We start from the raw sequence: 13,045 nt of genomic DNA on the forward strand, positions 1-13,045 counted from the left end.
CTATAAAACAGAATAACAGAATTATAAACAATCAAAACGTTTTTTTTACACTTTGTGAATTCCTCTGTTTTGGTTGCATTCATGAAATATGATAGATTTATTTAGAATTATATTTAATCTGCATCTGTTTTTTGGCTGCTTCATCACATATTGTCTTCATACAGTGTTGGAGCTTTGCTATAATTCATAATGCTGTATTATGGGTTTGAACTTTGACTGTACAGATTGAGTTTGTAATAACTCCCTGAGTGGATATCAGAATGGGTAATCTAAGTGAATTAGATTATATGAACTGATAACATGGTTCTATTTTTTTCAAAAAGCGACACATTGAAAGGATAGCTGTGTATTGTTTTTTTTTATTCCAAAAATATACAAACACACAGATTTTGTTTGCAAGGTAACGAACCTGCAAGCAGTACTGCCATTATAGAATCATTACACAAAATCATTTGACATTATAATTTGAGCAGGAAGAACCGATTTCCATAGAAGACAAACACTGAGAATCAAATGACCGATTATACTGCAGTTATGACCAGTCAACACTGCCATAAGCAACCATACCACAGATTATGTTTTCATATTCTTAAAGGACATAAACAGTTCACCAGAAAATGAAAATAATTTAAACAATAGCGGCAAAATAGCTCATTGCATTGAATGCAGTAATGAACAACGTGTGCATAATTTGCATAATATAAAAAATAGATCTCTGATGAATAACAGCAGTTCTTTCTCACAAACTGTTCAGGCAGTATCCTACACTGTTAGAAATGTTTTGGAGTACAAAAAAAACCTGAGTGGCACTGGCAATAGCCCCAACACCAGAAAGAGGGACAATCCATCCTAATGATCATGGACATGAAATCAGAGTACATATCATTCAATCAAAGAACGTTTAAGAACATCAGTCTTTGGTCTGGAATGATTTACCTAACTGATGATTACAAAAAGTCTACTTATAAATTGTCCTTCTTCTAGGTTATCAGCTCCAGGTGGTATCATACCGGGTCCATCCAGGAGGAGGGGCCAGGTAGATTCTCCGTCCCCTTGATATGAAACTGACAACCCCTCTGTATCCTGCCCTCGGGACTCCAGACTTCAGGTCATCCATGATTCCCAGGTTTTTGGCCATCACTTTGAAACTGTCTTTAGTTGAGTATTGAAGGCGGTAAGGCCCTTGTCCTTTTAGCTGCCCCTGTTTAACTTCTTCATATGTTACCACCGGAGCACTGTAAACCTCCTTCTTAAAGTTTTCTCTGTAAATCTCCTCCTTCAAGTAACTCAGGTCTATCTTGGTGAAAGGCACAAATTCGGTATTCAGTCTGATGTAACGCAGGTACTTGTCATAAAACTGACCCAGACTCACGCCTTGCCGACCGAAGGTCAGAGTTCTCGAGATCTCTGGACGTATGCAGGCACGGTTGCGGCGCTGGTCGGGCTGACGCATCCAGTCGTCCCAGAATGAAGCGGGCCACTTGGGCTCCAGCTCCTCCCACAACTCCCTGCGCACCATCCACCCCAGACCAGGAAAGAAGTCTGTCCTGTAAAGCAGGTTAGCCTTGCCTGGGTCCACGTAGCCATCTCTGCCATTGTCATTCCAGGCTGACACACACCACAGGCTGGGGTCAGATTGCAGGAGAGGCAGCAGGGCTCGGAAGTACTCAAAGAAGTCTGGCGCCACCTAGAGTGGGAAATGAATAATTCATATGCAAGTGAAACGAGGGAAATGAACTGATAACTCAGGACACCTATGAAATATGGAACCCATTAATATATTCTTATCAATTGATTAACAAAAAAAAACACATTTAAATGTTTCCACCAGCTTATAATAACTTTAGCCCATAAAATGTTGTTTATTGATGAAATGATTACCTCCAGATCATCCTCTACAATCACTACAGAGGAGTGGGAGAGGGTCTTGAACACTTGGTTGAGAGCCCAGCGGTAATGCCTGGAGATTTTGTAGTAACCCTGAAACTTCTTGTGCCCTGGTTGCACAGGGATATCTGACAGGTCAGGCTGCTTCAGATGGGTCACTTTATTCCCATAGGATTTAATCACCTCAGCAGTCTCGGCGTGTCCACAGTCCTGACTGACGATGATTGGGTAGAGTTCTGCTGAAGGACGGTACTCCAGGAGTTTGTCCAAGCAGCGCCTCACAGTGACCCTGTTACAGGCGATCACCAGGATAGGAATGACAGGCTGACTGGGGAAGACAGCCTTTGCTCTGTCTTTGTTTGACGGATCCCACAGCGACTGGTGATACTGGATATCCACAAGGATTTTTTTCTGCCGTTCAAGCTCAGCTTCAAACGCGTCTGCCATCCGGAGCACAGCTCCCACCGCGTCATTGGTGGGCCTTACGACCACTTTTCCCTCGCCTCCGCCAGGCTCCTCCGTCTGGCTGCTTGGGGGTCTGCCCCACAGCAGAAGCACAAGTATGGCATTCCAGGTAATAAACAGGAACGTACCACAGAAAATGACAGAGCCTCTCTTGCGGAGCATGGCCCAGAAACTCAAAGGGAGGGAGGTTGGGAAAGGGGGACAGGATCTGAATAGAAAGACTTGTCCTTATTACAGACAATAGGAATGGGATATGGGAAGGGCAGCATGTGTATCATCACAAGTGCATGTTTGGGGATCTGGAGCCACACCTTGCTGACTCTGTGCAGTTACAAAAGTTAGACGAAGGACACAGTGCAGTGTCACTGGAGGAAACGGTTGTTAAATTATGATGAGGGACACAACGCATCTTGGAGTTGAAGTTGTGATTCAGGAAGAGCCTCAACTTTCACTACCGCCTTCCACCTGAAATGACGAGAACATAATGTACTATTAGACGACAGATAATGCAATAAAGTGACATACAGAGTCATAAAAAAACAGCGAAAGCAGAACATCTTGGCAAGCTTATTCATACTTCTGCTTCTGTGGGAAGCTGCCTTCTGTGAAATGTAGTGATGAATCACCAAACTCTGCCTTATCGATTTTTTTTCTTATCACCTGTGGCTGCCTCGTCAAATGAGATAAACTGTTTCATATGAAGACAGAGAGAAACCCGTGTGCACTGAGTTTCGACTTAGCTGAACTCCTTGTTTCTTGACGGACTAGTTTTCCTAACAGCCTGTAAATACTGTAGCTTATTGAGGAGGAGCGTGTTGAAATTAGCCCTTACCTTGACAGTGTGAGTACTTCTCCGTCTTGCAGCCATTTCCCCGCCGATTCCTCTCTGACAACCACTAAAGTGAAACGACAAGAACCGAGAGGCCTGGTCGATCCGAGGTAAAACTGGTCTCCTGCTCGTCGCCCACGCACACAAGTGCAACTTAACGTCGCTTAGTTTGTCTGGTTTTTCACAAGACTGAGAAAGGAGGAGGAGGAGGAGGAGGAGGAGGAGGAGAAAAGTAACACGACGACTTCCTGGGCAGCGCGCAGTCAGAGGAAGTCCCGCCCTAGCTGTCACCTTGAGACATTACGCAACACTTTGACGCGTGAGCTGCTCTGTGGAGCTTATTAAGCAGCATATGATGTCTTTGTGAAGATTCATTATGCATTTATTGTCTGCTTCCACACACTGTTCTCTTGTCTGTCATGCTGTGTTTTTGCAGATCGTGCAATAAACAGTATGTTGTGTTGTTCTGTATTGGTATGTGCCTTTTTTGTTTATGTGTGTGTAACCCAGGTTAATTTAATTGATTTAGCCCTCTATTTTTTTTTGTCTTTTAGAGAGGAGTGACCTCAGTGAACCTCCATAAATTATGATTAATCGTTTTTCATTTTATTTTGTATTTATTTATTTCCCGGCCACATGTTGATTCGAGTGGAAGCAGCTGAATGTTTGGCAGCAGTTTGAGTCCAAGACAAATTTACCCAAGGGGACAATAAAGTGTATCCTATCTCGTATCGTGTTGTAGGCTACTTTGTTTTTGAAATATGGTTATGAAAGGCAACAAGGTGTTTTTCTGCCCGAGCTGCAGAGAAGTGTGAGTAATTTGCATTGGTCTCCGGGGAAGATAGGCAAATTTGTTTTGGTTCAGTGGCTACATATTCTGTTCCTTTTTTCTACAAAGAGACACACATAATGAGGGAACACTGAGTGATGCTTTATCTCTGCTGTTTCAGCACAAAAGTACGATAACTCAAGTCCTCACTGTGCATAATATGCATAGACATTTTAAGATAATACTATGTTTAATTTCTAGCCAGTCTGTCGTTAAATAAATCTATTAAAACAAGCCAAACAATACTTAAAACTCAAGAAATTAGATATTACACTGAGTGGCAATTGTGGAGTCTGTGAGGGCCTTAGGCAAAAATTCACAGGGGGCCCCATAGGCAGCGTTGATCACCGTTATGTTATTAATTAACAGACACCAACAGAGAAAGAGTGTGAAGTTTTACATTAGCATTCTTTTCAAAATATAAAGAGAAAGAACAATAAAAGTGACAAAGAGATAACAACCTAGAGTGATGCTAATGGAGGTCATTTTTTTGACTGACACTCTCACATTAACTGCTAGACTAGCAACTTTCAGTCAGTCATTTCTGAGAAGTTATTAGGGAGGTTTCCAACTGTCACTGCAAGCTTTGCATATTTTGATATGTTGTCATCCCTTCTGTGTGTGTGTGTGTGTGTGTGTGTGTGTGTGTGTGTGTGTGTGTGTGTGTGGATTGAATGTGATTTGTAGACGCTTTGAGTGGTGAGAAAACAAGAGAAGTGCAACCCATTCACACTTTCTCTAATGTAGCACATACCACAGTGATTAATACGGCTACTGTGGCTCAGTTGGTAGAGTCTCATCCTGAAGGTTGGGGGTTCGATCCCCAGCTCCGGCAGTCAGATGTCCGATGTGTCCTTGGGCAAGACACTTAACCCCAAGTTGCTCCTGCTGCTTCGTCGGTGGCGTATGAATATGTGTGAATGGGATTAGTTACTTCGGATGGTCACTTTACATAGCAGCCTCTGCCATCAGGTAAGTACGTAAACTTATCAGAAAAATATTAAAAGTTTAACTAACAAAAGTGAGAGATGCAGAACATTCTTCTGAGTGTTATTTTACACGTATATAAATGTGCATTGTTGTGCTGCAGTTTATGTTTGTTGCTGGTTTAAGAAGGAGCTTCTGTTACTGTGGAATATTTTTAACTATAGACTTACAATCAGTCAATTTTTTGTCTAAATGTTTACAGCTTATACGAAAGCTTATTCTTTAAAGTTACTAAAACTGTCAAATAAATGAGAGCTTTCAGAGCAAAGAGTAGAACATTCAGTCTCTAATGGATCAGAGCAGAAGTACAAAGTAGCATTATAAGTTTTACTTGAGATTCGTTATGTTGATTTTGATGATAAATCTTGTGCAAACTTGAGTTTTTCAAGTCGTCACATCGCTGCCTTTTTAATGTAAATGATCTCAATATGTCTTCCTGGATAATTTAAGTGATAATGACGTCCTATTTAAAAGGCAAACCCTAAAAACCTTTGAAAGTACAAAAGTAAGCAACTTTTATGTGAGTGACCGTACTGGCACTGAGATCTGAGAGGTTCCATATTTTTTAGTACATTTGACATAATAACAAAGAAAACATTGTTCAAAGTTCACCAAACGTTCTGAGATCTGTACTCGTTCTTATTTTGAACATTCCTTGTTGATATTTACTTCTTTGCTGTGCCATAATGTTCTGCAAAATAAGCTTTTGCAGGACACGCAAGATGAGCCCAGGAATGAAAAGTGCTAATTATTTTAAGTATCCACCAGGAGGCCTAAAATACATTGTGTCAAATATAGGACTACAAACAATGCAGGTGTTTTATTCTTACTTTGCATAGGTATTTATTGTTACAGTCTTGCTGACTTTTCCTCATGTACTAAAGGAAAAAAGTGCATAAATCTTCCATTTTGGTTTTTCTTTTACGGCAGGGGTTGAAGTCCAAATGTTGCTTGTGTTCTGTAAAAGTCAATAAATAAGGTAAGAACACAGTGCGTGTTTTTTTCTGTGCTGAGGCCTTGGACTCTCAGTCAGGTCTGTCCTCTGTGTTCGTCTGTCCAGATCCTCTGTTGTTCTGAGTGGGTGTTTTTCCATTTACCTGAAAGAGGAGTTATACAATTATTTCATATAGTATTTTATACATTGACACAAATGTTGTGCTCTTGTTGTAAAGGTCTTTTATGACGCTCACCTGCAGAGTATTGTTTCTGCTGTTTTTCCCCTCCTGTTGGCTCTGGGGGTGCTGAGGAGCATCACCAGGGCTGCTGCTGCTCGACCCACAAACCAGCTTCAAAAACATAAACTGCGACACAAGAGCAGTCAAAGACAAGCACGTGCTCTTCAGTGTGGACCAGCCAGATAACACGTAAGATGGTATTTGTACCGTCTTTTCCATCAAACACGGAGATGTCATGGACACTTTAAAAACTCCAGCTGGGAATTCACTGGTTTCTTGAACAAAAACTATTTTACAGATATGTGCAGCATTGGTTTCATATTTTATCATTCGAATAATTTTAGAGCATTTATCTATCCCGGGCAGGTTAGGTGTCAGTAAGCGTGCCAGCTGACGCACGAGCGCGTTTTGGACACCAGGCACAGCTGAGCGCGCGTGCTCTGAAGATTGCGAAAGTTTTGGATGATATAATTTATTCATGTCCCTTGATTTTTTTCCTTTCTGCACTTTAACATTAACCAGAGGAGACTCGAACGCTACAGTCAGTCTTCTTCCCTCATCACCACGCTCTCCTTGGACAAAAGATTCCCACGACAGCGCCTGGTTTGTGCGGCTGCGCTCAGCTGGAAAGTCGCGCACCACGCCGCCGGCCAGTCCGAGGCTGTACGCCGAGGTAGCAGGCCGCTTGGTCGGCGGATTCCTGGCCCAGATATTCCCGCGACACCGGAGAACAGCAGACAAGGCCGAGGCAGAGGGGGTGGAAGCCATAATGGCACAAAATATTCACAACAGATCTCCGTCCCTTTTTTTTCTCTCACCCGTTCAGGGTTTCAAATGCTCCTCTTCTGTCCAAAGCAGTCACATAACGCATAAAGGTTAATGTGCGTAAGAAGTGGATTAGAGGAGGGGGCTCTCTCTCCTCTGCTCAAGTCCACCTGACCATATTTGCCTCGATAGTCCAGGAAGGGGGCTCGTGAGGGTGTGTCTTTATGCAATGAGAGGAAAAGTTAGAATCCTTTATTTAAGTTAAGAAGTTAATCCAGCAAATAGTGTTTAAGCATCAAACATAAGGTTCCTTTGAACAAAATAACCCATTTAGAGTGTTATGGTGCATGTATACATCCACTGTATTAATTAGTGCAACATTATTGATGCTTGCATCATATTTTACAAGCTCAACTTAGTCCATAAGTGGACTGATGGCAGAGATTTCACAGTGAAATGTTTCATGCACTTCTGTCCCCAAAAGCACAGAAACATACAAATACAACCGCTTGTTCGTCTTATATTCAATCTCTCATCTCCCAACCCTTTGGTGAGAAGCACTGACCTCTCTAACTTCACCTCAAGTCCATGAAACTTGCAGCACCTGGTCCAGCTGTAGCAGTAAAGTGCTTCTTATTCACTGCTGCATCCCTAGCAACACTCTCATAATATGGACTCAGTTGTTTCTGCAAAATTAGTAAGTTTTACAAGCTTAGTAGGATGCTCTTTACTTTCACAGATTCAGGACTGTGAGCACTTTCACATTAAGGTATTAAGGATCTAAACTATTTCTAAGCTTATAATAGACTTTCTTGGTAATATGTATCTCCAGAATCACAAGTACAATATCTCCCTCTGAACTGCAGGAAGAAAAACAAGGAGCTGCATAAAATAAAGATATTCAAAATTTGATCTTGAGTAAATGAACTTTCACTTCTCTCCCTTGCTGTCTTTGGGGTCAGTGTAAAAGTCTACATTTGTCAGAGTTAAATAAGAGTTATTGCATAATACAAGCACCTACTTTTACATAGAAATGCAACATTTAACCTCATAGTCAGAAATGTAACATATACACCAAAAGACTTCTTATGTCATTCAGTTTGGAAGAATCAGATATCTGGTCTCATTGTCAGAACTCAGAGATGAACTCTTATCTGAGTGGGCCGGGCCGGAGGGCGGGGGGGTTAAACACGATAAAGGTAAAGTCACTCGAGCTGTCAAACAGGTTTGTCTGCATAAAGAGCTGAGAGGCAAACTAAAGTCGACATTCGGTAAACACAAGCCTCCCTGTTAACTGGTCTGTTTACACCACTAGAGGGTATCAGGTGTCCGAAGAAGACATGCAGGTTTCTGAAAGGTCTCAAAGCAGACTCAGCAGAGGACACACGTGTCAGCTAAATGAACAGGAAGTCCCCGATGTACTGTAAACAGATAGGGAAGGCTGAGCCGTTGACAAATAAGTGGGGCATTGTTACTCATCATTTAAAGCTCCTTTGAAGAGTTGTTAGCTGGTTATGAAACTGAAATGAATATTAATGCCTCTATATGAGCTACAAAAGCAAACCAGGCCATCAGCATGAAGATTGATTATTTCTTAAAGATTCATTTTTAAAGCCTGAAAACGCTGCGGCAGGGTATAGGTGTAAGACGAAGTGATCAACACAACACTGCCACATTTACGTTTTCCACAGCAAAGATTCTCTGTAATTGATATATTTTCCTGACAAAGCAAAGCGAGATGGGGTTGTTTTGTTGTTGGAAAAAAAAACGACTGACACATGTCCAGGACGAGATAAACAAAGAGATAAGACGTACTGCTCATTGCCCACAGGGGGACACTCCAATGAAACACGTCGTAAAAGTTCCTCACAGGAGCTTTAAAAATTCCTGACTAGATTGTAGAAAAAGTATTGGCATCATGTGTTTTACAAACGGAGCTGGATATCAAAAATCACTTTATTCAATAAAAGGGAAAACATTCATATGAGGACAAAGAGAAACTATGTACATATATATATATAAATCATCTCTGGCTATGTACAACGTGTTGGTCTTATATACTTTGGATGAACTAGAAACCCTGAACTTGTTTTGGTAATCAGCCTAAATACTTAAGTATACAGAGTTTAGTGCATTTAAAAGTGTACAGCTTATCAATCAGTTTTGTCTTTTACAGATACTACTTTCACAGTAATCACAGACTTGTTTTAAAAATAATAATAATAACCTCCGTTTCCTTCATGTTCAGCTTTAGACCTGTGTGTCCTTTGTTTTAAAAAAATGTTGTCGTCCTTGTTTCCCTTCATTTCTTCACAGTGAGCCTGCTTGAATGTGTCCGAGTGCTTTATTACTTCACCTTAACTCACCGAGGCTCACCGAAGAGTAACACAGTAACTTCTGTGTTTAATATTCCTTTAACTCAAGTCTCATCTCTGCAGTCCATCCATTTGTGTTGTGTTCAGGGACGTTCCCCTGGACCACTTCCTGTCTGGTTCCCTGCTGGGCCCTGGGGCCTCTGGCGGACAACGTTGGGTATGATCACAAAGGCCAGAATCCCCAGCAGCATGAGCACCACAGTGACGGTGACGATGGACGCCACCACGGCGTAGTAGCACTGATCTGAGCGGAACAACCTGCGCAGGCGACCTCTGACTCTGTTTGGAGGCCTGCCTACGTCCACCACTGTGGCTTGGGTTATTCCCTGCTCCATTGTGTCCAGGTGTAGGTCCCCGCCTGCTGTCATGGGAGTGTCCGGATTATTTTTGGGCAGGTTGAGGATGCCAGGCCTGATGAGACTGCTGGGAGGAGGGTTCTTCAGGAGGAGTTTGCCCTTGCTGCGCTTGAATCTGATGGACAACGCCCTCTGCATGTCTGGTGGCAGTTTGCCGATAATGTCCTGGTTGTTGCCCAGCCGGGGGAGGTCCTGGCCGTGGGGGAGCTCGGTCAGCTCTCGACAAACGGGGCAGGTGAGGGTCTTGAGCTCAGGCGATGTGACATTGATGCGAGCCAGGCACTCCAAGCAGAAGGTGTGCCCGCATGCAAGCAGCTTTGGGGTCTTGAAGACGTTATCATATGTGCAGAAACACACGGCACACTCTGTCTCCTCCACATCGTCCTCAGGGGGCCTCACCTTCCTCCGGTCACTCTCCCCCTCTCTCCTGTCTCTCCTCCGGGCCTCCTCACTCCTGCCCCTCTGCCTCCTCTCTCCCTGGCGACGGTCTCGTTCTCTCTTCCGGCCTCTCTCCGCCCTCTCCGAGTCATTGCTCCTGGATCTCCTCACTTTGGCCGGCTTCTCGTTCTTCCAGTGGTCCGCCTTTTTGTTCTGGCTCGGTTTGGGTTTGACGTTTTGGGCCTGTTTAGGTCTGTGGCTGTGGCTGTGGCTCCTTTCGGGCCTCTGTCTGTCTCTGTCATCGCTCATGTTGGAGGGATGATGATAGATCTCACGGATTCCAAACAGGAGCTGAGGAAAGTAAGACATTGGATAAGTTTGAGTCCCTGCCTGTTAATATAAATGTATTACCACACAGCTCTTTTTCAATAATACAGTTATTGAACATGTACTAAGATTCATACTGTTGAAAAAACAGATTTTAAAACAAGCTGCTGTAAGGCATTGCATGCCGCAGACCCTTACTGCCGTTACTATCTCTCAGAAACTAGCAGAGAAGGAAACAGTCTGTAGGACTCGCAAATCCTTCATAGGAGTTTCTGGATGATGAAACAACCATTGCTATCTTACATCTCTGTTGTTTTAAAGCTGCTGTGAGAAAATCTTTCTTGTGTTGAATTTGGCGACCCCTGTGGACAAAGTGTTACTTCTCACCCCTTTGCTGATATTATTCTGTACATGTGCAGGAAGTGCTTTCTGATAAAAGAGCTCATCCTGCTTTCATGTCATGTGTATCACTCACTGGGAATCTTTAAAAAAAAAAAAAAAAAAAAAAAGCAGCTTCTTCAGCGTGCTGTAAATCATATTAGCCATTTTCACTAATGCCCTTTAAATCTTCCTGAGTTGGCTGTTCACCTCACAGGAGCAGACAATCTCTGTCAGATGGAAGGAGGGATAAAAAGAACGATGTGGAAGTGGTGAACGGAGCAACATACTTCGACGCTGTGGTGATTTTTTTTTTTGCTTTCATATCAATACTACATGTAGCTTGACTTATTCTCAATATCAACAAAAGAGTGGAGACACTACTGATACTGATGAACAGAAAACATGATGTAGAAGTTTCATTTCGAGAGATCACACCCATCACCCATTAGGTAGTGTGCCGGGCACAGGACATAAATGTCATTACTCTACCTTCCACTTCATGCGGTGAATTTCCCTGAACATCTCCTGCTGCGATCTCACAGTGGCTCACCTTAACTTAATGCGGGGAATGTACTAGAGGGCAGGCGGGATAATGACGAGGTAAAGTTGTGTTGTTTGCTTTTACACATGCAGCTCACCCTGAAAATGTTAGGAGGTTTTAAGGAATTTTGTGCATGTGTGAAAGCACCATTTCTGTGACACCCTACGCCATAGCAGTGGTTAAAAGCACACACAAAAATACAATCCATAACTGTTGTCGCTGGCGGTCTGGTTTGCTTTTCTAGGACATAAAGAGGCATCTCTTCCAGCTTCAGTCTGTTTCATAACCAGTAAAACATTTCCTCACAGGGGTTTTAAGATAACATCTGTTGAGAGTTTCCCATTCTTTCACCATGCAAGGGTTCCTGCTGTCTTTATAATGACTCTCTGTATTTATGTAAGAAGCTTCCCTACATGTCTGCAGAACTTGATGTGCTGCAGAAAGGTTTGAGTTAGTGGAGATTCATCTGATTCTGCTGTCTGAAAAAATAATTGTGGGGTGACACAAGTGTGTGACAGGGCTTTGTTGTTTTGAAATGTCATAGCAAACATTCCTTCATACACTTCCATCTTACAGAGTTAGTCATTTACTTATTTTAACCCGAGGGAGGCACAGCACCATTCATATAGAGTAGCTGATTTCAAGTCAAATTTAAGGAAGTGCATTTTCAATTTTGCAACAAGTTTAGATCGAGTTACACTTTTCTGGACCTGAAGGGCTCAGCTGCTTTAAAAGAATAGAAGTTGTGAGATTACAAACTGAGAGCATCAGAGAAAAACAACTGTCTCAAAGAACAGAAAAAAGTCAATCATTGTATAGAATCTGTAGACACACACAGTCACACACACTCCCACCCACACACAGAAACACTGACCCGTGGAGGTAGATGAATGCCAAACCACGTCGTCAGGGATGATCCTACTGGTAAAAGAATCCTGTAGAGTATCAGCGCAGTAAAAAGTCACACATCACCCAACTTCATTCCGAAAAAAAGACAACTCAAACTTTCCTGTGGAGGAGTTTTGGTCTGTCTGCAGTCCCTGTTTCTCCTCTCCTGTCAGTATCTGTCCTCTCATATCTTGTTTTTTTTTGTTTTGTTACACAGCACTGCCTCTCCTGAACCCTCCTCTTTACCCTCCCTCCCTCTTTCTTTTTTTTTTTTTTTTACCTCTTCTCTTGTCAGACCAGTTGGACCAGCTGTAGTTAGCCAGCGATTTTTGTTTTGTTTTTACTGTGGAGTGTGAAACATGTATCAGGTCATTTACGTAGATTCAATCTCATGCGTCTCCATCTACTCAAACAGCAGAGTCATAGTTACTTTTAAGTTGATGGAGGATGACATTTCAATTAAACTTATACATCTTGCCTTTTTCATTATTAAAATATCAATTACGACGTCAGGGGTGGAAAGGGGACACATGTTTAGGAAGCAGTTTTTTCCCCCCTTTAAGCGACTATTGATATATGAATCAAGAAATACAATAGTGGCTGTTGGGAAATTTCCACTGTCGCTGCTTTAAGAGACAAGTGTCAACACTGCACATATCAGCACCTCATACCTGTCATACCGCCATCGCTCTGCTGTCACCCTTTCTAAGTAAATGCAAGCTATCTAACCTTTCATCACCGCACACTACTGGTGACTCCTTTTTTTAATCTCAACTATCTGAGAATACACACAGACTAAAATGACAATAAAAATAATAGGTGGAAGCCAGAGCCAACAACAGAATCAAATATCACGGGGAAC

The 13,045-nt window shown here is 42.5% G+C and overlaps 2 protein-coding genes across 2 annotated transcripts; both read right to left on the reverse strand.

Annotated features, from left to right (window-relative positions):
* Window positions 1-78: 78 nt before the first annotated feature.
* Window positions 79-3,389, reverse strand: mgat1a (alpha-1,3-mannosyl-glycoprotein 2-beta-N-acetylglucosaminyltransferase a). Its single transcript, XM_061049990.1, has 3 exons — window positions 3,185-3,389; window positions 1,882-2,817; window positions 79-1,687 (listed from the first exon to the last, which is right to left on the reverse strand). The coding sequence occupies exons 2-3, from the start codon at window positions 2,512-2,514 to the stop codon at window positions 989-991; spliced, it is 1,332 nt and encodes a 443-aa protein (XP_060905973.1). The 5' UTR covers window positions 2,515-2,817; window positions 3,185-3,389; the 3' UTR covers window positions 79-988.
* A 2,413-nt stretch (window positions 3,390-5,802) lies between these two features.
* rnf183 (ring finger protein 183) lies at window positions 5,803-12,380 on the reverse strand. Its single transcript, XM_061049992.1, has 3 exons — window positions 12,170-12,380; window positions 6,188-10,397; window positions 5,803-6,094 (listed from the first exon to the last, which is right to left on the reverse strand). Exon 2 carries the CDS (start codon window positions 10,353-10,355, stop codon window positions 9,396-9,398), a length of 960 nt encoding a protein of 319 aa, XP_060905975.1. The 5' UTR covers window positions 10,356-10,397; window positions 12,170-12,380; the 3' UTR covers window positions 5,803-6,094; window positions 6,188-9,395.
* Between the last annotated feature and the right edge of the window lie 665 nt (window positions 12,381-13,045).

This window comes from Labrus mixtus, chromosome 11 (genome assembly GCF_963584025.1).
Source record: "Labrus mixtus chromosome 11, fLabMix1.1, whole genome shotgun sequence".
Lineage (NCBI taxonomy): Eukaryota > Metazoa > Chordata > Actinopteri > Labriformes > Labridae > Labrus > Labrus mixtus.

Bases quoted from the DNA above. Each gene is read 5' to 3' on its own strand.
- mgat1a (XM_061049990.1), bottom strand. From the start codon at position 2,514: ATGCTCCGCAAGAGAGGCTCTGTCATTTTCTGTGGTACGTTCCTGTTT. The intron at 1,688-1,881 runs GTAATCATTTCA...TTCCCACTCTAG, and splicing joins TTGTAGAGGATGATCTGGAG to GTGGCGCCAGACTTCTTTGA.
- rnf183 (XM_061049992.1), bottom strand. From the start codon at position 10,355: ATGAGCGATGACAGAGACAGACAGAGGCCCGAAAGGAGCCACAGCCAC.